We start from the raw sequence: 21,600 nt of genomic DNA on the forward strand, positions 1-21,600 counted from the left end.
CTAAATATTTAGAAATTTAACAAAATAAATTAACTAAAATAAAATAAATTAAAATATAAAGAATACCCGATTTTAACTTGCAAGAACAAAAAATAAGATATAGTCTTCAAAATAAAATTTCAAAATTGTATTTTTAAAATAAATTAGAAATCAATATCAAAAGTATTTTCTTTAATAATATCCAAATCAAAGAATCACATAATCCTCATGAACAAAGAATACATAAAGAAATATATGATTTAAAGTGAACGAAGAATAACAGTAAATGAAAATGAAAAACATCTGCGATGGAAAGTAAACTATACAAGCAAAAGAAAAAATCTGATAGACAAAAAATGTATCACACCAGAAAATACCAGATATACTAGAGAATAATTTCAATATAAAAACAAAATTGGAAATTTTTACTCGGTCTCTCAGAAAGAGGTTAAGTAAGAGAACAAAGTCAGAGCCCCAAGCTATAATTTATTTGAGTTTCAATTACTTTAAGTCAATCAAAAGAAATTAACAAATTTATTTATCCATAATTTTTTTAATATTAATCAACACTATTATCGTATATTTTGACAAATATTATTTTAGTCAGTTACAATCAAAATATTCATTGAAACCAGCCAAATAAGTTATACTGAAATAAATCTAACATGGTGTGATTTACAAAAAAAAAAATGTTATTGTTCTTAAAGCAAACTACATGATGAATTCATATAATTTGCCTCATATAACATATAAAATTTAAGATGCACTATGTTGAGTAATGTCGAAGAAAGTATTTAGCGAACAATGTTTATAAGATAAATGAAAAATAAAGAGCCTAAGAAAACATGTCAAATAAGTTATTTAAGATTTTATCTAAAATTTATAACGAAGACCAACAATAAATTAGCATGTAAGATAACATAAAAGAATGATAAGTGGAACAATCAATATGAATTTATCAATATGAATATACTACTAAGTATTATAAATAATAAACTAAAAATACAAATTTACAAATTTCAGACATTTAGAAAAAAGTCTCAGGATTACAATGAATACACTATCTAAAACGTTTGCTATCTTACTGTCAGCATTTAGAAGCTAAACCAATTTATCAAATTATGTAATAGTTTTCAAATGATCTTAAAAATCTTCACGTAAACTTCAAAACAAACAAGTATTATTTTCATATAAAAAATAATTGTAATAAATTATACAATCATACATGCTTAACTACTCTAAATATAATTAATTAGATCAAGTAGTAGATAAATCTACTACTTTATATTTTCAATATTATCAATTCAATAAATAAAATGTTACATAACATTAGTTAAATTCATTATATATACTTTATTTTTTTATAATATCTTTCAAACACTATTAAATATTAATTAAAGTTCATCAAAATATTTATTGTGATTAAATTTTAAATCTAAATATTATACTATCATATATATATATATATAACAATCAAACTATCACATATATATAACAATCACACATTAAAAGTTTTTCTGACTACAAAGTAAAATTATATATTATGCAAATAATTCAATTGTTTATGTTATTCAAATAAAATATATGTAAACTTTATGATAAAATATTATAATGCATTAACAATTTACATGCATCAAGAAATTTATATACTATTTTTAAATACAAATTAATATTTTTCGAAAATTGGGAATATGTTTATAAACATAATTATTACATTTATAAATACAAAAAACTAAATATCCAATAAGAGGGTACATTTATATATACAGGTAAAAAATAAAATCATCAGATCATATTTCGGATAAGAAAATTATATAAATCAACTAGATAATTAGTTTAAAAGTTATTATAAAACTAAACTAAATTATTAATGTACGCTCGAGTAGAAAATCTAGTTAAACCTTAAAAATAGAGTTACTAGTGCTTTAACCTAAGAAAAAAAAGGCAATGTAAAAGGCAAATAAAAAAGCTGGCCTTCTTCAACGTTGAAGTATCAAAACACTAGTAGCTGACCCCGACCCCACCATAGTGTTCAGAAAAGTCATATTAATCCGTGAAAAGATTCAGGTAACGTCACAGACCCGTCACCCAGTCTCATCACCGCCTGAAACTGAAAATTTCAGACAGACCACGTGTAGTAGAGCAATAAGTTCACATACAAAGGTTCTGTCAACTTAAAACATTTTTCAACACCACCACCACCACCGTTTCGCCATCACTCTTTTCCATGAATTAAGATAGAGAACAGAACAGACACATAATCTCGCTAGATGGAGAAGTTCTCGTACAACTCGTATCCAGATTCAACTGACTCGTCTCCAAGATCTCGCGAGATCGACTTCGACAACCCGCCGCCATGGGACGATCAGAACCACCACCACAACCACCAGCAGCAGACACAGAGCTACAAGGTGAAGTTCATGTGCAGCTACAACGGCAAGATTCAGCCTCGTCCTCACGATAACCAGCTCACTTACGTAAACGGCGAAACCAAGATCCTCTCCGTAGATCGCGGGATCAGGTTCCCCGTCTTAGCTTCCAAGCTCTCCGCCGTCTGCGGCGAAGGCGGCGGAGGAGGAGGAGACGTGCTGTTCAAGTATCAGCTTCCGGGAGAAGACCTAGACGCGTTGATCTCCGTTACCAACGATGATGATCTCGAGCACATGATGCACGAGTACGATCGCTTGCTTCGTGTGTCGTCTAAGCCAGCGAGGATGCGTCTCTTCCTCTTCCCCTCGGCTTCCTCCGGAGGGTTTGGATCGGAGGGTTCGACTCAGTCGGATCGTGATCGCTTCGTTGAGGCGTTGAATACTGTTCGGAGCAGGCCTGAATCGGAGAAATCTGTAACCGCTCCTCCGAGTAACGCGGATTTTTTATTTGGATCGGAGAAAGTTGTGTCGTCTCCTCCGCCGCAACCACCGCATGAGGTGAAGTTGCCGGTTCCGGTGGCGCTTGAACCTCCTCTGTTCAATGATCCGCGCGTGATTCAACAGGAAGCTGTGTATAGAAGGAAGAGCGAAGACATCGGAGGAGGTTACTTCTCTCCGACGTACGCCGCTCAAAATCCTGCGCCGCCGCCGCCTCCGCCTCCGCAGCCGACGATTCCTTTAACTAATCAGCAAGCTCCTCCGGTGACGTTCTGGCAAGGGAGCCATAATAATAATCCAGGAGGCGTGTTTCCAACAACCGCGCCGGGGTTGGGATTACCGGAGCAGCCGGTGTACATGATTTCATCTCCATCTCCAACTCCACATCCAGGAAGTGTATACCACGCGCCTCCACAGCAACCGCAAGGGGTCATGAGACCGGTGGTTACAGGACAAGTAAACCAAGGCGGCTACTATCCTTACAGGGAACAGCACCAACCGGCGTACAGCATGACTCAACCACCAGTAGGAGTAGCAAAGGGACAGCCACAACAGCAACAACAACAACAACAAGCTCCTCTGCCTTTTACCTCCGGTCCTCCTCCTCCTCTACCGCAATACTCAGCCGTTCCACCGCCACAGCAAGTAGTGGGATTAGCAGATACAAGGGGGTACACTCAGGTGACTTACGCGGGAGGAATGGGGAAACAAGTGTACTACACGGACGCACCACCTCCAGGTCCTCCACAGTACCATGGAATTGGTTTACCTGTGACCGGTGGTATGAGCGAATTGAGAACCGGACCGGACGGGAAGCTTGTTGCTATGAACATGGCACCCAAGGTTTCATCACAGAACTCAGATTCTGCTGTGTGATGATGAGGTATATATTTGTGAAAACCACTACAAATTTCAATCATCATCATATATAATGTAATTGAGATTACTTTGGTATTTGAATGTCTCATAAATAATGTTTTTTTTTACCCTTGCATCTACTTCCTTTATGATGTTATGAACTTATGATGTTCTTCTTGATTCTGCATTTTCTATAATTTTTTGTCTTGTTTTCATAAACCATATGTCTCTTGTGCATTTTGCCTGCATCTCTTTCAAGCTTTTGCGCGCATTTTCACCTTTTTGTTTTTTTGCTTATGTCAACAAGATTAGGTTGGACTTGTTGATTAATATATATATATATATTATATATATAAATGGGTTGTTTGTTGACACGAGAACTGATATTCTATTGAGGAAGCTCAACATCTGAAACTCAATAATTGGATTATTTAAACGATTTCAAAAAGGTTTACGTATATGATTGGGTTTTTAGTTAAATGGTTTATATTAATATTAGTAGAGGGATTGCCGTGGCATATTGTATAATTCTATAATATACGTATTGTAAATTGACTTTATATATATATATCGATGATGGTCCACTCGAAAAGACGAAGTGAAAGGATGCTGTTATTAAGTTGGGAGTGCGAGAAACTTTTGAGAATCTTATTAGGAGGAAAAGAGACGGCTTTACTCACTCACTTATCGCCATGTCGTGAACCCATTTGCTGCTGTTTCTTTCAATATTTCTTCACTAGACGACGATCATTTATGAAAATCAATCATCATCGAATGCATGTATCAATCAGGAAAAGGATAATCCAAAACAGGTGTCATACGCATGTCTTTAGTTTCATGTCATAATTAGAGACCATCACCGCCAATAACCATTTGCAAAAAACCAAAACTTCGTGATCCTCTACAACAAAGGTCGAATCGCGCTCTTGGAGGATAGTATTAGTTAGTCTTAATAGATGCGCATATACCCCGATCATTTCCAGGTTAAGACGCTGGTGGATCACACAAGATCTCTCGATAATGTGAAATCAAGATTCCATAACTGAGGTAATCGGCAACTAGCTTTGGTGGTAAAAGGCTCACGGCTGTGAGTTCCGCCACCTGGGTTCGAAACCCGGCCACCGGAGAATTTACATGTGGACCTCCCAGCGCCCGAAACCGTTCACGGTGAGCCAAATGGTGACGCCCTGGCAGCGTCCTTGCTCGCTTCGGTTTCTAGTCTGGACCACCACGGTGGGACCAGGATACTCGGTTATCAAAAAAAAAAAAAAAAATTCGAGCTTCTTTTCTGTTCTTAAGAATATTCCTTGATCCTGATTCTTCAAAGAGTTTCAGTACAAAAGTCTTAACTTTTTGAGAGCATAAGTCCACTACGTCCAATCACGAGAGTCAAGGGATCATGTCTTGTTAGTTACGCTTACGCTTCTCTGTGAGAGCTTCCAAGCGCACCTCTACGTCGACCAAGTATATAAGTTCATCTCTACATCACTCTCAAGTCTAAACTCATAATAAGAGATGAAAATGTCTCTGTTTCTCTGGACTTTCTTTATTCAAACAATGTTTTCCATCAACCTCCCAGCATTCGAGTATTTTATAACAATCAATAATTTCTCTGATAAAGATAAACATATGGAATCGATAGCTTTAATCTGTAACAATGATATTACCAACAGCAAAAGAAATGAAAACAAAACCGCTGAACTATCAATAAACATCTACTGAGGACAAACAAAGTGACCAATGTAAGTAACGTAGAAATTCAGGAATCAAATAAATAAGGGAAATCCAATTCAAACTTAGATTCAGATCCTTCAAGTTTCATTCAGCAAAAACAAAAAGATAAGAAAAAAAACATGAAAAAGGAAGATTGTTTTCACCAGGTGATTCTTGTTGTATGCCTATTAATCCTCCTCAGTGTTCTTGAGATTCATAAACAGATGACCAAGTGCAGTTTCACAAGCTGTTTGGCCATCTTCTCCCAAACCCTTGAGGAAAGACTTGGTGAGTTTCAACGAAGAGACCATTCTAAACACCCTGCCACAGAACTTGCGCACCTTAGCCCGCCTTGCTTGCTTCTCCGGCATATTTGTAACAAGATCTTTAATAAAATGACTCAGTTTCACCAGATGAAACTTCATTTTCTTCTTCGACTCTTCTTGCGTCTCTTTGCCTATAGGAGCCAACGACCTTAAAGCTTCAGAGATCAATTCAAGAGCTTCCACTCTACGATACTCAACCTTCGGATTCACAATTTTCTCCAGAAGAAATCCAAACAGCTGGTGTGCAATCCACGGTCTCCTTCTAAACACTTCCTCAAGAAATTCTACCTTTATTTGAGACTTCTTGCTGCTATCAAAGTACCCGACAAGGACACTCCTAAACACATCCAAGATCTTCTCCAGTTCGGTCTCTGAGAACTTTCTCGAGTCAATTATCCTAAGAACCCAGTAGGTTGAGTTCTGGGCAAGGTTAGCGATCATCCTGTGTCGGTTCCACGCAGCAGACTGCTTCTTCTTGGAAGGATCAACACCTGACTTCTTACTCTTGAATGGCTTTGCCGCCAGTTTAAGATTCTTCTCCAGTAAAGAAGCAAGTACAGATAATTCAATAGATTCATCCTTGAATAACTCTCTAGCCTTGAAGATCTTCTTCTGGATGATACCCCATATCCGCTGTAAAAGCTGCTGACTACTTTCTGCAGTGCTTGGGTTCACTAGTGCCTGAGCTAGGTTTAAGTACACTGTCATAACTTGAGGATTACCTGTTAAAACATATCCCCAAACACACACAAAGCGCTTATCTCAGTAGATACACTTCATCAAGCCAAATCATTATCTTATAAAGCAATTACCTGGATTTTCATGAAGGTAGATTTCGAGAAGGGAGAGGACACGGAGCTTAAACAAAACAAGCTGGGACTGAGCAGTTTCGCCGCCAGCTTGATTCCTCTTCTCCTTGAATATCTGTGCCAAATAAGTGTCCATACGGAACATTGCATCGTCATCCATCCCATCATCATCTCCTTCTTCTTCTTCAGAGTCATCAGAGTCATCAGAATTTTCAGGAACCTCTCTGTCAACTGCCATACGGGCAACGCCCGTAACTGTTTCAGAATCATCAGTTGGATCATCGCTCTCACCAGTCTCACCCATTTCCTCATTTTCTTCTTCTTCTTCTTCATCTTCAATAGCCAGACAATCTTCGTCATCGTCAAGATCCTCAGAGTCTTGGTCCTCCTGATGTCTAGCCGGTTTTAGATCTTTCTTGATCACCCGCAGCATTCTCAGCAGTCCATCATTGGTAACATCTTGACAGAAGTATTTGAAAACCTACAGCAGACATAGAATTGTAAATTTCTATTAAATCATGAGACTGAAACAGTTGAAAACAATGAAGCAAATGATCAATAGAGATTTTAGCATCAAAGGATCAGAAAACTTCAAGTAGAGTAAAGAATATAATCTTTTTACTTGTGGCTAGCTTATTACCTGCTCAATGGAAGATCGCATTGGAGCTGAAGAATGTGGCAAGAGAGAAAGTAATGTGTCCACGAGGACATCCATGACTGCTGGTTCTTCTTCACCATCAGCCTCACCTTCGCCATCAGTAGAGGAGGAACTGAAAGCTTTGTCACAGCATACTGAAAGTTCACTTGCAGCTTCCGAGAACTCTCCCGGATGGAGGAGTATTTGAAGCAACAGCTGAACGACTAAGTGCCTCAATGCATGATACTTACTTGCATCAGCAGATAATCCACAATTCCTTTCCTGCCAAATAGTTAAGATTCCAATTTAACACAGAGAAGCATGTCAACATCTATTTGAGTAAGATTTCAATTTAAGTAGCATTAGAGTAAAAGCCAGTAAGACATTTACCTCCTTTGAGAGTTTACTTTCTGTTTCTTGTAATTCTTTGACAGCTTTTTCATCTGCTTCATTCAAGGAACGAAAGAGAGAAACCGAGGGAATACTCTGCAGCGTGCTAAGAAATTTCATGAAGTAGGAAACAGGATCCTCGGGCTGCTCCAAGCCACTCTCCTTAGGGATCGGATTCTCAATCTTTTGAGAATTCGACAGCAGTAGCTGAAGCTGTTCGATGCACATTTTGCAAAGAGCAGTGGGAGTAGCTGTCTTCGGCCACTTAAATTTCTCCTGCAACTCAAATGACGTGACTTCAGTGCCTAGAGAAGCCACAAATAGACCTTGAACAGCTAGAAATTTCAGGATCTGCTTCTGCACTCGTAGTTTGGCCTCTGGGGACAATTTGGCATGTTTTAAAATGCCAGGGAGAGACTCAATGACCCAGCTTTTCAGAACATCTGAGTTTACAGTTGTTCCAATCGAATCCTTCTCCTCGTTTGAACCTATCTCAGAATTATCATCTGTTGTTTGACTCTGATCTGAGTTGAGAGAGGAAGGTTCTAGCGCCCATTTCATACTTGAAGGTTCCTCAGGAACATGCTGTTCATCCACAAACAAGTTCATCAAGTTCTGGAGGAAAAGCGTGCAACCCTCTTCAGTTTCAAAATCAGCAGCAAGATCTTTCACAGTTTTTGTACGCGTAATATTGTCAAACTTTCCTTCACTGTGTTTCTGAAGAGCCATGGTAACAGCCACCCTCTTGGTATCATCGTCTTTCACCCAATCTATCAACTCCGTGAGGAAATGAGTTGCAACTTTATGCAGCCAAGAGTCCTTTGTGGAGAGTATATCCATGAGGCACTGAACAAACTTCAACGATAAGAAGTGTTGGACGAAATTGGCAGGGAGCTTTGGGAGAAGAAGAAGCAGGATATCGAATGCCAAATGCTTGCGATCATGAGATGATGAAAGCAGGGTTCCTTCCATAAAAATTTCGCAGAAACTCCGACTGTTATTTGTGGCCTCTTCTTCTATGGGGTTGGACTTGCGGTTTCTCTTTTGCTTTTTGGAGGAACTCGGAGCCGATGAGACATCTTCGCCTTGAACAACAGCTTCCGGCAACAGCATTTCCCGAATGACAGACCATAAGCTATGAACACGAGGCTGGCAGAAAGTAGATTCCTGGAATTTATTTCACAATAGAACAATCTCAGCACATAATCTTTAACATGTTAACCATTTCTCCATCGCAAAAAGATTGGCAATGTACCTTCAAGCAATCAACAATGACTGAGAGATGATCAGCAGAAAAAAACTTCCCGGAACTGAAAGGAACTGGCAGAAGCTTGCCAAAGACAGGGTGATCAACCGAAATCTTCTCATGGAGCTTGAGCGCTAGGAGCAACGCATCAGGGTTTCCAGCCTCGGTGGCTTGTTCAAACCACTTATGAAGCTCTGGAGCTTCCATAACATGGGTCACAACAGCTTCAGCAGGCAGCTGTACAATAATATAGCAAATGGTATCATAAGAAGACTTCACAGCACGCAACAAATGGTACCACAAGAATGAACCTATTATACATACCTTCTCAACAAAGTCCAGAAGAACATGAACAGCTGGCTCCTGCAAGTAACGTTTCTTCGCAGCAAGACCAATGAGAGCATTGGTAAACTCTTTGATGATCTGAGAGTCTTTATCAGACTTCCAGTCTTCAACAAGTCTTCCAGATCGTGCTAGCGCACCGTAGGCAAACAACCGACCCAATAAGCATTCTTTCACATCCTGTGTCAAATTGCAAAACCAAAGCATTTGAGTCTCTACAAAAGTAAACACAAACACAAAGAATAAAACAGCTACTCACCTGTCCCTTCATGGATGAAGAAACGGACAAAGAATCAGAAATGAGCTTCAGTAGAGATTCCACATTAATGCTAGAGATTAAGCTAACAGGTAACGTCAGCCCCAAAGCAAATCCTTGTCTTGCACACTGTATATTAAAGTATTCTTCATTCAGTGATTGATAGAAAGTTAACATCTTCGGATACAAAAACTGAACCAGAGAAGGAGATATACCTCTCTTGAAGAAGAGACACCACGAATAAGCCTCCGTAGAGCGTATCTGAGATGGGGCGCACAGTTATCCAACCCATCGTTCTTCTCAGCTTCAAGCATCAACCCTCCGTCGACGGATCCCTTATCAGGCAACATCTCGTACTGCTTCTGAATCTCTTGCAGCCTCGTCACCAATGAGGTAGCTGCCGCTTCTCTAACTGAACCCTCAGGAGAAGCCAAATCCCTAAAATAGCTAAGAGGCAACTCCGGCAAAGAAGAGGACGAAGAAGCCGCCGCGGCTCCGTCGGAGTTCGAATCAGAAACCACCACCGCCGCAGGGGGTTTAGGGCGGCGGGGAGGCTCACCGCCGTCGTTATCGAGAGCGGCGCGTTTTCTCTCCTTGTCGGAAGCTCTCCTCTTCTTCTTCTTCTCCATGTCTTTACCGGTACTCGCGACGCCGGGAGGAGGAGGCGCCGCCGCCTCGGCATCGGAATCGTCAGCGTTCATCTTATCACGCTTGGATTTCTTCTTCTTCTTCATGAAGGAATCGGTGTGATTCTTCTCGACATCTTCCGATGAATCGGCGCTGCTTCTCTTCTTACTACCCATTGGTGATGAAACTCAGAAGCCGCGATTTTGATTTTGTAGAAAGAAGGCAAAGCTTTAAAAAGGATGTGAACGGAAATAAATACAAAACCCTAAGCGGCGGATTTGGAGGACCCGACCCGACTCAAGGGTTTAGGGTTTACAAGCCCACTCTCTAATATAAATACCGCCAACGGACCGTATCTTTAAATATGCATACATCTGTGTATTATACTATTATTTAATCCTTTTTTATTTTCTTTTAGTAACACATCTTTTACCAAATTAGTATCTTTTACACAATATGTTAATCCATACATATATAGATCTCAGACATAAAGTCTATTCTCTTCAACAACGAATTATACACAACTTTAAAAATATTTTACATTGTGGTGATAAATTCTTGATTACATTTCAAAGTTGCATAACATGTAGAATTAATTAGGCCATTAACAGATGTGTTAACCGAAAGTGGCTATTGGGATTACGAGATGTTTTTAAATCCAGCTTTACTAAAAAACCAATCCATAATGCATTTATTCGATTAAGAAAGGGAAATAACCCAAACTTCTTACAAACGAAAAACACAAAAGACTTCAATGTCGCATAGCATCTGGTTCTGGAAACGAAATAGGATTTTTGAGGATATTCGAATTCTCAGCATAAATCACCAGCTGATGAATAGTTGTTTCGTAGATTAAAAAAAATGCAAATAAAAGAAAAGAAACATGAGCCCTTGAATCATCAGGCACCAATAGTGGAAGCGGAGTTCTTCCTGCACTCAGACAACATGTCCATATAGAACTGACACCTGCTGATGTCGCTTCCATAGCTGCTGACGCACTGCACCAATAACCAAATCAAAACAAAATCAGTAACAATGCCACACAATGAGGAATCCAAGGATGTAGGCAAATATCACATGAAATATTATAGTGGAAATAATAAGAATGATAGTGAACACTACTAACATCTTGGAAAGCCTTAGCGTGAAGGTCACAGGAGCTGGAAAACATGCCGCCTGCAGCAGGAGCAGCAGATGCAGAAGCAGAGTCAGCAGTCTCAACACCTTCATGCTGAATGGTTCGTGGACCCATCACAGCATCAACAGCCCTATGCGCAACAGCACTTCCGGTTCCAAAAGCCATACCTAAAAATAACAGGTTAAGAGAGGCGTTATAAAAAAAACATAAAAGCTTTTAAGACAAACATACTTACCCTGAGCAATGGTTGAACCAATGCCTGAGAGCATGCCGCCACCACCGCTAGCCTGAGCTGCTGGCGCTGGAGGAGGTGCACGGTTTACTGCCAATAAACATTCATAAATACGAATAATCGTCAGCTGATTGAATTGAATAGTCACAACCCATAGAGAGCACCAAGACAAATTTGGAGGAAAATTTGGGTTTACCAGTTTGAGGAGGAGGGCTGCGTGCAGCAGCAGGGCGGGGACGAGGTGCAGATCTTCCTGCAAAACACAAACAAACAACCACAAATCAAATCGAGAAATGAAGAACTGTATCTCGAACCAAATACGCCTTTATAGTTTATAAGATTTCACTATCAGAGAAGGTCAACAACCATCGAATAAACCCTAGCTACGCACTAGACAACTCCAGATTAACAACTAGAGATTCGTCATCATCCAAAATCTACAGAGAATCGAGTAAGATCTACAGAATCGAGAAAGAGAAGAAGCGGCTTACCTCCTGAGCTACGGCGACCCATTTTTTCTTCTTTGTGATTAGAGAGATGGCCACGAAATGACGAGTTGATGAGAGATTTACAACAATTCTGGAGGCGGTTGTTGTTTATATACAGGTGGTGAGCAGACCAGAACAGGTCAAGACCACGCAGATATGTACACGTGTATGTTTTTCATTGGTTGCAAGTCGATAATTTCTAGAACAAACCGAAGTTGGGCTCTCTTATCTTCTTCCTTTGACTAAGCGTATTCATTCACGCATTGGTATATAAATTTGGGCTTCGTTACAGAACATGTCCAATAGAGTTTATTCCTTCTTTTTTTGTTGGTGTGTCTCACAGGTCCATCAACTTCAACATTTCTCGAGGAAAATACAACTTTTTTTTGCTAAAAAATGTACATTTCAAAAATGAACTAAAATATACTACACTTCACGCTACAAACTCAAATACACTTTAGACATACAAACGCTGTAGACTATAGAAAATTAATGGCTACATCTTGAAAGGCTATTGCTTGTTTATGATGCATCAAACTCCACCTCTGATTCTGACTTGGTTTACTTGCATGGAAGATGTTCTTCATCTTTGTACGATTACGATCAAAACCAAACGTAGAGTAGTACACAACATACGAATGTTCAACTGACCAAATTTTTCAGAGTCTTCGTTTTCATGAAAGCTCATTTTGTACATGAATATATCTCAATTACGTTTCTATTAATTAGATTACTAACTGTGAGTAGCGCAGAGTTAGAAAAGTGCTTCTAAACTTATATGTCATCTTTTACTCCAGTTTTGCTGAACAAAACATTTGCGAGAACGTGAAGCTATAATAGAGTGAAGGGTTCTACCGTTTTCACAGCTAAAGAGGATGAAATAGCTGGGAATATAACGGCAAAGTACACCGCGGCTGTGTGTGCGAGAAAGTTTCAGCATTGCAGTCTATTTGTATTGTTTTTTTTCTCAACCTTGCAAGGATTTTCTACTACATAGTTCATGAGATCTCCGTTTCTACATCATTGACTCTTTCTCTAGCTCCTCCGTTCAATCAAATCTCAATTCAACACGATAATTAGGCATGAGCATTCGGTTTTCGATTCGATTCTGGTTCCGGTTCATTTTTTTGTTCTAATAGTAACCATTTGGTTATTTATGAAATTTGGTTCCATTTGGTTATTTCGGTTTTCAAGTACCGGCTAATATCCAATAAAATTTTGGTTCCAATTCAGTTCCAGTTTAGTTAGTTTAGGATAATTTGTGTAAAAATAAGATTTATATTTTATTTTTCTGGATTAAATATCGGGTAGTTCAAATAAATTCAAAATATCAAACTATTTAGGTAAATCATTTACTTTCGGCTAATTTTAAATATTGTAGATAAAAAAAAAAAATTGGTTAGTTCCATTTATAACTAGTATTTTTAACACATTTGGTAATTCCAAAAGTAAATATAATTAATATTTTTAGATATTCGGTTGTCGGTTAGGTTTTTTAGTACATAAGAGACTGGTTATTTGGGAACTTAGTTTGGTTCTGGATTCAGTTTTTTTTTTCGTTTTTTTTGGTTCTCGGTTTTTATGCCATGTCTATGGTAATGACTAATAATGGGTGATAAAAATGAAAAGAATAATCACCGGACTTACTCTGTAAAGTACTTAAACTGAAAAGATGGTGTACAAGAATTCAAAAGATCCAAACCACAGGAAATAAAAGATTAAACAAAAGTACTTAACAAGAAACGAGTGTGAGCTCATTTATTGTTTTGTTTTCTGTATGGCAGAACAGTATTGTCCTAGTTTAGGTTGCATCTTTTCGACAATGAGGTTTCACCTTTAAGGATGAATGCATGAAGGAGGTTTTGAGCAGACTGGGTTTGATCAGGCGTCCCTGATATGACAATGATCCTGTCACTTGTTCCTAGTTGAGGTTCATGGACTATGACCCTCGCACCCGATATCTGATTAATAAACATCAAATGGTATCAAGCTACGCTTAAGCTGTTAGCTCAACTAACGGAGTGCTATTTCACGTTTATGAAATTATCACACTAACGATTTAGTTTGTAGCTTATCATCTAAAGCTATATATAGCTAAATGGGGATTCCGTTTCCAAACTTCGACCGATCCTGTAATTTTGAATCGAGAACTAAAGAAAAGTATGGAGTTTTCGTGACTCTTGACCTAGATTAATATGGTGGACGAAGGATTTGCACCCTAATTGTATAGATTTTGTTTTTGCATGTTTTCATTTCTGTTTATTATTGAGCAGTTATTTTAGTTTTTGGGATATGATTTCAGGGACTATATCAGCCAGTGGAAATTAAAACCTGTGGCTGCTCATATGGAGCTAATAAATCATTGCCTAACCTCCTTAGAATGACACTGTCACACTATTGGGCAACCAAGAAAAGATTTGTAAGCAAAATGTTTGTCTTACCTGTCTCAGTTGCTCCAGATTGTTGCCATGCTCTCCGTACACAAAGCTCATAGCATTTTCTGGAACTCTAATTTCCACAGTTGTGTTTGTAACGATGGCAGATTTGTGTCCACTGGAAGAGACCAATCAAGCATGTAAATCACACGAGCAATAATATCACATAATTGTCTACAACAGTTGGGATTTTACCTGCCAAGAACATGGCCAGGCCGTGCAGAAGATAATCCACCACTAGCATCAGATAAACCTCTCAGAGCTGCCGGTGGCTGCATAAAGACTATATATCAGCTACAGAAATTAAAATAGACGCACCAATTCTGTCTCTGTTAATTTAAGCGGCACTAGTGTCCATTATCAGTATGTGTAAGCGCCTTAGGGTCAGAAGATTTAATAGGGTCAGAAGATTTAATCCTCTAAATCACTCACTGAGCAACAACACGTACTTATGTTCACCAGAAAGTAAAGAATGAGACAACACAGAAACGGAGACATACCGGAGAGGCCCACATACGAGATGCAGTCTCAGTTAAGTGATGGGAGATACCATTGTGGTCCATAGTGGACCGCCGACCAAAATTAGGAGAATAGCCACCTGATGGATTAAACCTATCAGGAACCGGGTCTTCTGGTCGTGTGTAAGGATCTGTGCCAGCAGGTCTCAAATAATTAGCTGATAACTGAGACCCACTTAAAAAGGAGTCATCAGATCTTCTGTTTAGACTTGTAGAGATGGTAGGTGGATGACCAAAGGACTGATGAGACCCAACAGACGGAGGATTATCTGATTGTCCGCGGTGGATTCTCTCTGTAGTTAAGGTGGAGTTGCTCTTGGTTACGGAACTTTTCATTGATTTAGAGAAAAGACTGTCTCGCAGCCTGCTCGTAACATGGAAAATGGCTTCTCTTACATTGGGGAACTCTCCTGTAATCTATTAGACAGCAAAGAATGAGTTTATGACAGACAACTTAGAAACAATTATGTTTTAGAAAAGAACAATATGAAACCTGTATTCCACAATGTCATTGCAATTGAAATATGTATCATAATCAAAAGTTGAACAAGTGGTCTAAGTACCTGCACAACTTGATCATTCTCTGAAATACATTTTGGATTCTGCTCAGCCTTCAAAATTTGAATGGCAGCCCCCGTGGCTTTCCGCATTTCGGAAACAACAGCACCTCCTTTTCCCAGCAAACAACCAATCTGACTTGTTGGGACCACAAGCCGTGCAGTTATAGACATCCTTGAGCCATTGTCTACGATTTTTTTAGTGGCAAGCTCAAATAATCTAGTAAAAACAAGGAGAATAGCTTTCTGGGCTGGCGAGCTTTGACGTTGAGGACTCTACATGATGAAAAAGCAATTATCAAACAACAGTAGTAGATAGATAGGATAATAACACAAAAGCATCGATGAAAACTGGAAGGGGTAAAAAAAAAAGACCAACCTCTGGTGCAGTAACTGTAATTAAACGTTCTTCACAGTCAGCAATTGTATTTCCCACACTTATGAAGGCACCTGACTCGCTATGAAGCGTCCTTATAACTTTACCCCCTGTCCCAATAACTCCACCAGCATTTTCAATGGAACAAAGTATCTTAAAAACTACGTCTTGGTTCTCTGCTTCCACTTCTGCTTGATGTGGTTTCAAGGTGACAGCGTTACTCATTAGAGCGGAGGTCGTAATGCTGTGAGGATGAGTATCTAGAGTGGAACTACGATGAGCAAGAAAATCTCCACTTGGCCGACGAAGAGTTTCTTGTGGGATTGTTTCAATAGTCCTCCCAAAAGCATCACGTTGAAACGACTCAAACTGCATGCCCCTAACAGCATCACGTTGAACCATCTCGTAAGGTCTACCCAAGGAATCATGAGAAGAAGTATCCACCTCTCTGTGCTGTCGGAAAACATCTCCCCTGACACCATCAGAAGGCCTGTATAACACTTCTCGTGGACCCAGATCAATATGCCGGCGTAAAGCATCATGCCGTTCCGCTTCAATCTGCCAGAGTAAAGCATCTTGACGGTCCTCCTCAATATGCCTGCGCAAAGTACCCTGAGAAACCCCATCAATATGCCCATGATGCAGAGCATCATGAGGAATCACATCACTGGGGCGAGCTAAATGGCCCCGAGGAAACATATCGGCTCCTCTCGGTCTATAATCATAATCTTCAACCGACCTACGAAGAAGAGACTCCTGAATAATTGTTTCTAAGGGTCTATGCGAAGATTCTTGGATGGTCTCTTTCTCAAGGGGTCTGTTTCCCACCGTCCTTATCTTCTTAACATCTTGGCAATCTTGCAAGCAGCGGGAGACAGATACAAGCGCTTTCTTCACAGCATTAACATTACCTTCAATCTGCAACATAGTTATTGACATAATGTGAGAAAAACACACAGTACAATCTGCAAAAACAAGCACATTGCTACACACCACGCTTTCAAGCTCACACCTCTACCATGGTTCTAAAAACTGGTCTAGGCTGCTGGAGAACCTGTATAAGCGCTAACTAGGAGCTAGTGGAAACGATTTTCTTAAAATCCAATTTATGCAACTCAAATCGGTTTAAATTGTTCTAAATCAGTTTATATCAATTAAATTTAGTCTAAATCTACTAAATTCAGAATTAATGTTAAATCTAGGCCTTAGGCTCCGCGTAGTTATTAGTCCTACAGTTTCTTGAACATTGAGCTAAGCTACAACAATAAGCTAAAACAAGAGTTCGTACCTCCACCATCTCATCATCACAGTCAGCGCAAATAGGCAAATTCTCAGTCCGTATAGCAATCTTGCAACCAGTTTCTTTCCTAATACGCCCCACCATTTGACCACCCTTGCCTATCACAGCACCAGCATGGCTAGACTCCGTCAACAAACGGCACACCACCGTACTGCTATCCGCTTCAGCCGCTAGAATCTCGAAAACACGAATCACCGCTGCTTGTGCTTTAGATACCTCAACTTCATCCTCCTCCTTCCTCTCAGCCTCTGTGTTCCCATTGCTATCAACACCTAACTTTACCCTAGAGCTTGAATCCACTTGTGCTATGATCGTGATGACCCGATCCGGAGACCCAACCGGAGGCTCCTCGACCCGTATCTTGGCTCCCGTTGACTGTTGGAGCTGTTTGATCACGCTTCCGGATTTTCCAATCACCGCGCCGACCTGCGATATTGGGCTGAGCAATCGGAACGACGCGTGTCCCACGGGAACAACCAGAGGCGAGAGTAGCTGCGCGTGGTGCGTCTTCGCTCTTTTGGAAGATCCGAATCCTGAACCCGGATCTACGGCTCTGGATCTCTTTTCTGTAGAATAGTGAAAGCTGTTTCGCTCCATCACCCCTCTCTCTCTCTTTACAATCTTGTGACGGCGGTTCCCGGCGAATAGATTGTCACGAAAAGTCTTGTAACAGTCTCTAACGCTTAAGTTGCTAACTTGCGCCGAATAAGTGGACTTAAACGACACCGTTTTATATGTGCGCCGGACAAGTGGCTTAAACGATACAGTTTTGATATTGTGCGCTGGATAAGTAGCTTAAACGACACCGTTATAATATGTGTGTTGTTTTAACTTGTTTCATGTTATAGACTACGCATGGGCATTCGGGGTCCAATCGGTTTCGATTTTATCCATTCGGGTTTTTTTTCGGATTTATCAAAATCAACCCCATTCGGCTTATATAAAAATTCGGTTCGGGACCGGTTCGGGACCGGTTCGGGCTCTATCGGGTTCGGGTCGGGGTTAGTAAATCTTCAAAAAACCAGTATAACCCATTGTACTTTCGGGTTCGGGTTCCAATCAGTTCTTCGGTTTAAAAATACCTGATTTGTACCTATTTTGTAACTAAAACATAAATGAAATCGGTTCTTCAGATTTAAAATACATGATTTGTACATATTTTAATAGGTAAAACATAAGTAAAATCGATTCAAAAATTAGAAATAACATCAAACGTGATCATTTAAAATCAAGGGAAAGATAAACATAGTTAGTGATAGAAAAAAAACCAGATAAATGAAATCATAAAACAAAAACTAAGTTCTCATGAAATGAGAAACATTATTCAATGAAAACAAAACCAAAATCTAAAAACTTCAGGCTTCAACCGCCACATTCCACCATCAACCTTCGTGTAACAGATAATTATTTTAGAAGTTCAATAATATCTTAAAGTATTTTGGATACATATTAAGAATTAAGATAATATTTGGTAAAAGTTTTTTTTGTGATTTTAAATGTTTCGGGTTCTATCGGATATCCATTTAGGTCCGAGTTCGGTTCGAATAATACCCATAACCCAAAATACCAAAAAACAGGATCCATTTGGTATTTATGTCGAATTCGGATCGGTTCGGATTCATTTTTATTGGATCGGGTTTGGTTCGGATTTTCGGATTCGGTTTATTTGTCCAGCCCTATTATAGACACTAGGAAACAACCCCGCGCGTCTACGCGCGGAGTAAGGACGTTTAATTATTATATTTTTTATGTTTTTCTTGTCATTTGTATAATTTTTTTACTATTTCTCTTTTTTAAAAAATTAACTCTTTTTTTAAAAAAAATTATATAAACTTATAAAAAGTTGTAAAAATAAAATGTGTATTATAATGTGCAAATATATTCTTGTGTGTAAACAAATAAAATAATTTTTAGGTAGCATTGCAATTCTAAGTAACATAATCATCTTCAATGATTTTTTTCTTTTTCTTTGTGGCCGTTGTTTAACTTCTTGAGTTGCTCTTTCTATTACATCTAGGTTGTCGTCTTCACTTTATTTTAAATTTTTCGTTGTCAATCTCTTTTTTCTTGTTTTATTTCCTTTGAGAGTAGTAATTTCTTCTTTCTCGCCGTTCTTGTCCCTCATTTTGTTTATTTTTCTAAGCTATATTAAAACATTAAATGTAAGTTTCTTTATCTCTTCTATATATAAGATAATAATTACCTTATATGTTTAATATAGCAATCTTTTATTTAAAACCTTAAATCTATTGTAAATTTATTGTACCTCTTCAATTTTAATTGGGGTTCTGTCTTTGTTGAATCAACATTATAATGAGCGAGTTTCAAGGCTACTCAGCGCGCCACGTTAGCAGGTTTGTGGGCCTTACCTTTAAAAAAAGTGAAAAAATGTCAAGTTCATGGCTCAAACCCGGGTTATTGACATGTAAACACCAACATTTATACCACTAAACTAAAGGATATTTTGTACATTGATGGTCGAAACTAATATATATTTATGAAGGTCGGAAGCCCTTGCTTCTTCGGCTTCCTCTTCTGAGGGTCGCGCCTACAAGTGTACCACATCAGTGTTTTGTGGGTCCTACTTTAAAAAGTGTGAAAAAGTGTCACGCCATGGCTCAAGCCCGGGTTATTGAGATATAAATACCAACATTTATACCACTAAGCTAAATGATATTTTGTATATTGTTGGCCGAACCTAATATATATTTATGAAGGTCGGAAGCTCTTGATTCTTCGGCTTCTTCTGAGCAGATCAGGCCTACAAGTGTATTATGGGTTTTATTTTTAAATGGGATTCATCACGTTATATGAAAAAAAATATCAACTTTGCAACAATTATAGTTTTCTCATATTGTAAATTGTCGTCGTTTAACATGAGTTAGGATTCTTTTCATCATTGTCTTAGACAAGTCTGAGTTATAGAGTTGCGCCGTGTGTCTGTTCGTAATCTATTTTTTCACCGGTGAGCTCTTCATCTCCCCATCTTAAATCGCTTGATCATAAATGTTCCTGATTTGTAGCCCATCTGTAAACCCTATATATATGATTTTCATCTTTGATGAACTCAATCTGCATCTCCACAAAACTTATTGATTCCTCTTATCTTTAACCATCTTCTAGAAAATGTCTCTATCTACCTTTCCAATTCCTCAAACCGGCGTCCCCGGCGTCTATCACTCAACCTTCGAGTATCTCAGTCTTGGTAGTAGTAGTCAGAACATAGTCTCTGGCCTCCCCCGCTTTTGGAATTCCCTAAGCTTCAAGAAAGAAAGGGAGTTTATGGGAATCACAGTTCTCTTCCTTGATGAAAAGGTAAGTTAATTTTCGATCTATCACACTTATTTAACATAATTGTTTTTAATTGATTTCCTCATTCTTTATTGAATAATATTATTTGTAGATTCCGTGATTTATGGGTTTATTCCCGCTAGACGTGCTAATCATTACATGCCATCTTTGAAAGCATGTTCCATTGTGAAAGTCGATCATTTTGAGGTTGCTATGTGCTCAAACATGTACAAGATAACTGATCATCCATTCCTCATTCGTATCATCTCACCAACCATTATTGATGAAGTCATCACGAGTGCTCCTCAGACAATCTCCAGTCATAATTAGATTGTTCGACAATCTCCAAGTGATTGCAAATACAAACCTAGAACTATCAGGTATAAAATCATATTGCATCTGAGTTTATATTATGTTTCGATATCATAACTGATATTTAAACTCGCAGATATGGTTGGGCAAATCCGTTCTGTCAAGTGCTCTGACCTCACCAAAGAACTCCTCATTGATTTGTAAGAAACAATCAACACACAATTCTCTTTATATTACTGTCTATATTGTGCTAACATCAATAATCAAAAATATTTTCTACCCAAGATATGTGATCGTCTATTTATCTCCCTTACTTGTCAAACTAATTTTACACAAACTTTTATTTTACAACTTAAAAGAAACCACAACAACCCAAACAATCAAAACACCAAAAACTAGAATCCCAAAAAGACGAATCATTAATGATCACCTTAACTAAAACTCAACGACACAATACATTGAATCAGCTAAACAAATACAAACTACGCAGTCAGAAATTTAGCAATTTACAAACTTACTTTCGTAGATACTTACGAAGAAGATGAAGATGACAACCAAAATCGGTGAAATTACCTAAACAAAAAAAGTAGATTAAGTTACAAACTATGATAAATACAACTAACAATGATTAATTTTTGTTTACATATTATCCATCAAATAAAAGAGAAACAAACACAGCCACACCAGGACATACAAAAGACAATCCCGACAGACACAAAAGCGGCAACAACATCTCCACCTGCTCACTCGTCTGGTCTTATGAAAATAGCTTACATGCCCAGTCTCAACAGGCCAATGCTATTGTATTCGTATGAGAAATACATATATTCGTTTAAAACCCATTAAAGCCCAAATACTCAAAATTGTCACTCATTTTATAGTTATTTCTACAAGTCTTCATGT

General features: G+C 38.6%; 4 protein-coding genes across 4 annotated transcripts; 1 reads left to right on the plus strand and 3 right to left on the minus strand.

The window, feature by feature from the left end:
- Nucleotides 1-2,062: 2,062 nt before the first annotated feature.
- On the plus strand, nt 2,063-3,914 carry LOC106336122 (leucine-rich repeat extensin-like protein 3). Its single transcript, XM_013774851.1, has one exon. It carries the CDS (start codon nt 2,250-2,252, stop codon nt 3,720-3,722), a length of 1,473 nt encoding a protein of 490 aa, XP_013630305.1. The 5' UTR covers nt 2,063-2,249; the 3' UTR covers nt 3,723-3,914.
- A 1,487-nt stretch (nt 3,915-5,401) lies between these two features.
- Nucleotides 5,402-10,298, minus strand: LOC106335036 (DNA polymerase V). The gene is made up of 8 exons (XM_013773453.1): nt 9,639-10,298; nt 9,427-9,552; nt 9,150-9,347; nt 8,835-9,062; nt 7,580-8,746; nt 7,193-7,471; nt 6,556-7,033; nt 5,402-6,465 (listed from the first exon to the last, which is right to left on the minus strand). The coding sequence occupies exons 1-8, from the start codon at nt 10,224-10,226 to the stop codon at nt 5,606-5,608; spliced, it is 3,924 nt and encodes a 1,307-aa protein (XP_013628907.1). The 5' UTR covers nt 10,227-10,298; the 3' UTR covers nt 5,402-5,605.
- A 415-nt stretch (nt 10,299-10,713) lies between these two features.
- Nucleotides 10,714-12,157, minus strand: LOC106334783 (coiled-coil-helix-coiled-coil-helix domain-containing protein 10, mitochondrial). Its single transcript, XM_013773143.1, has 5 exons — nt 11,912-12,157; nt 11,617-11,673; nt 11,424-11,510; nt 11,177-11,355; nt 10,714-11,048 (listed from the first exon to the last, which is right to left on the minus strand). The coding sequence occupies exons 1-5, from the start codon at nt 11,931-11,933 to the stop codon at nt 10,950-10,952; spliced, it is 444 nt and encodes a 147-aa protein (XP_013628597.1). The 5' UTR covers nt 11,934-12,157; the 3' UTR covers nt 10,714-10,949.
- Nucleotides 12,158-13,455: 1,298 nt separating this feature from the next.
- Nucleotides 13,456-17,764, minus strand: LOC106334781. Its single transcript, XM_013773141.1, has 7 exons — nt 17,083-17,764; nt 15,798-16,712; nt 15,425-15,694; nt 14,844-15,278; nt 14,539-14,615; nt 14,350-14,461; nt 13,456-13,869 (listed from the first exon to the last, which is right to left on the minus strand). The coding sequence occupies exons 1-7, from the start codon at nt 17,689-17,691 to the stop codon at nt 13,705-13,707; spliced, it is 2,583 nt and encodes an 860-aa protein (XP_013628595.1). The 5' UTR covers nt 17,692-17,764; the 3' UTR covers nt 13,456-13,704.
- Nucleotides 17,765-21,600: the final 3,836 nt, after the last annotated feature.

Source organism: Brassica oleracea, chromosome C3 (assembly GCF_000695525.1).
Source record: "Brassica oleracea var. oleracea cultivar TO1000 chromosome C3, BOL, whole genome shotgun sequence".
NCBI lineage: Eukaryota > Viridiplantae > Streptophyta > Magnoliopsida > Brassicales > Brassicaceae > Brassica > Brassica oleracea.

Coding starts and splice junctions, on each gene's coding strand:
- LOC106334783 (XM_013773143.1), bottom strand. CDS start 11,933: ATGGGTCGCCGTAGCTCAGGAG. Junction 11,511..11,616: donor CAGCCCTCCTCCTCAAACTG/GTAAACCCAAAT, acceptor GTTTATTGGCAG/TAAACCGTGCACCTCCTCCA. Junction 11,356..11,423: donor TGGTTCAACCATTGCTCAGG/GTAAGTATGTTT, acceptor TGTTATTTTTAG/GTATGGCTTTTGGAACCGGA.
- LOC106336122 (XM_013774851.1), top strand. CDS start 2,250: ATGGAGAAGTTCTCGTACAACTCGTATCCAGATTCAACTGACTCGTCT.
- LOC106334781 (XM_013773141.1), bottom strand. CDS start 17,691: ATGGAGCGAAACAGCTTTCACTATTCTACAGAAAAGAGATCCAGAGCC. Junction 16,713..17,082: donor GTGATGATGAGATGGTGGAG/GTACGAACTCTT, acceptor ACTATGTTGCAG/ATTGAAGGTAATGTTAATGC. Junction 14,616..14,843: donor CTCGTATGTGGGCCTCTCCG/GTATGTCTCCGT, acceptor GTCTTTATGCAG/CCACCGGCAGCTCTGAGAGG.
- LOC106335036 (XM_013773453.1), bottom strand. CDS start 10,226: ATGGGTAGTAAGAAGAGAAGCAGCGCCGATTCATCGGAAGATGTCGAG. Junction 7,472..7,579: donor AAAGTAAACTCTCAAAGGAG/GTAAATGTCTTA, acceptor ACTATTTGGCAG/GAAAGGAATTGTGGATTATC. Junction 7,034..7,192: donor TGCGATCTTCCATTGAGCAG/GTAATAAGCTAG, acceptor TGTCTGCTGTAG/GTTTTCAAATACTTCTGTCA.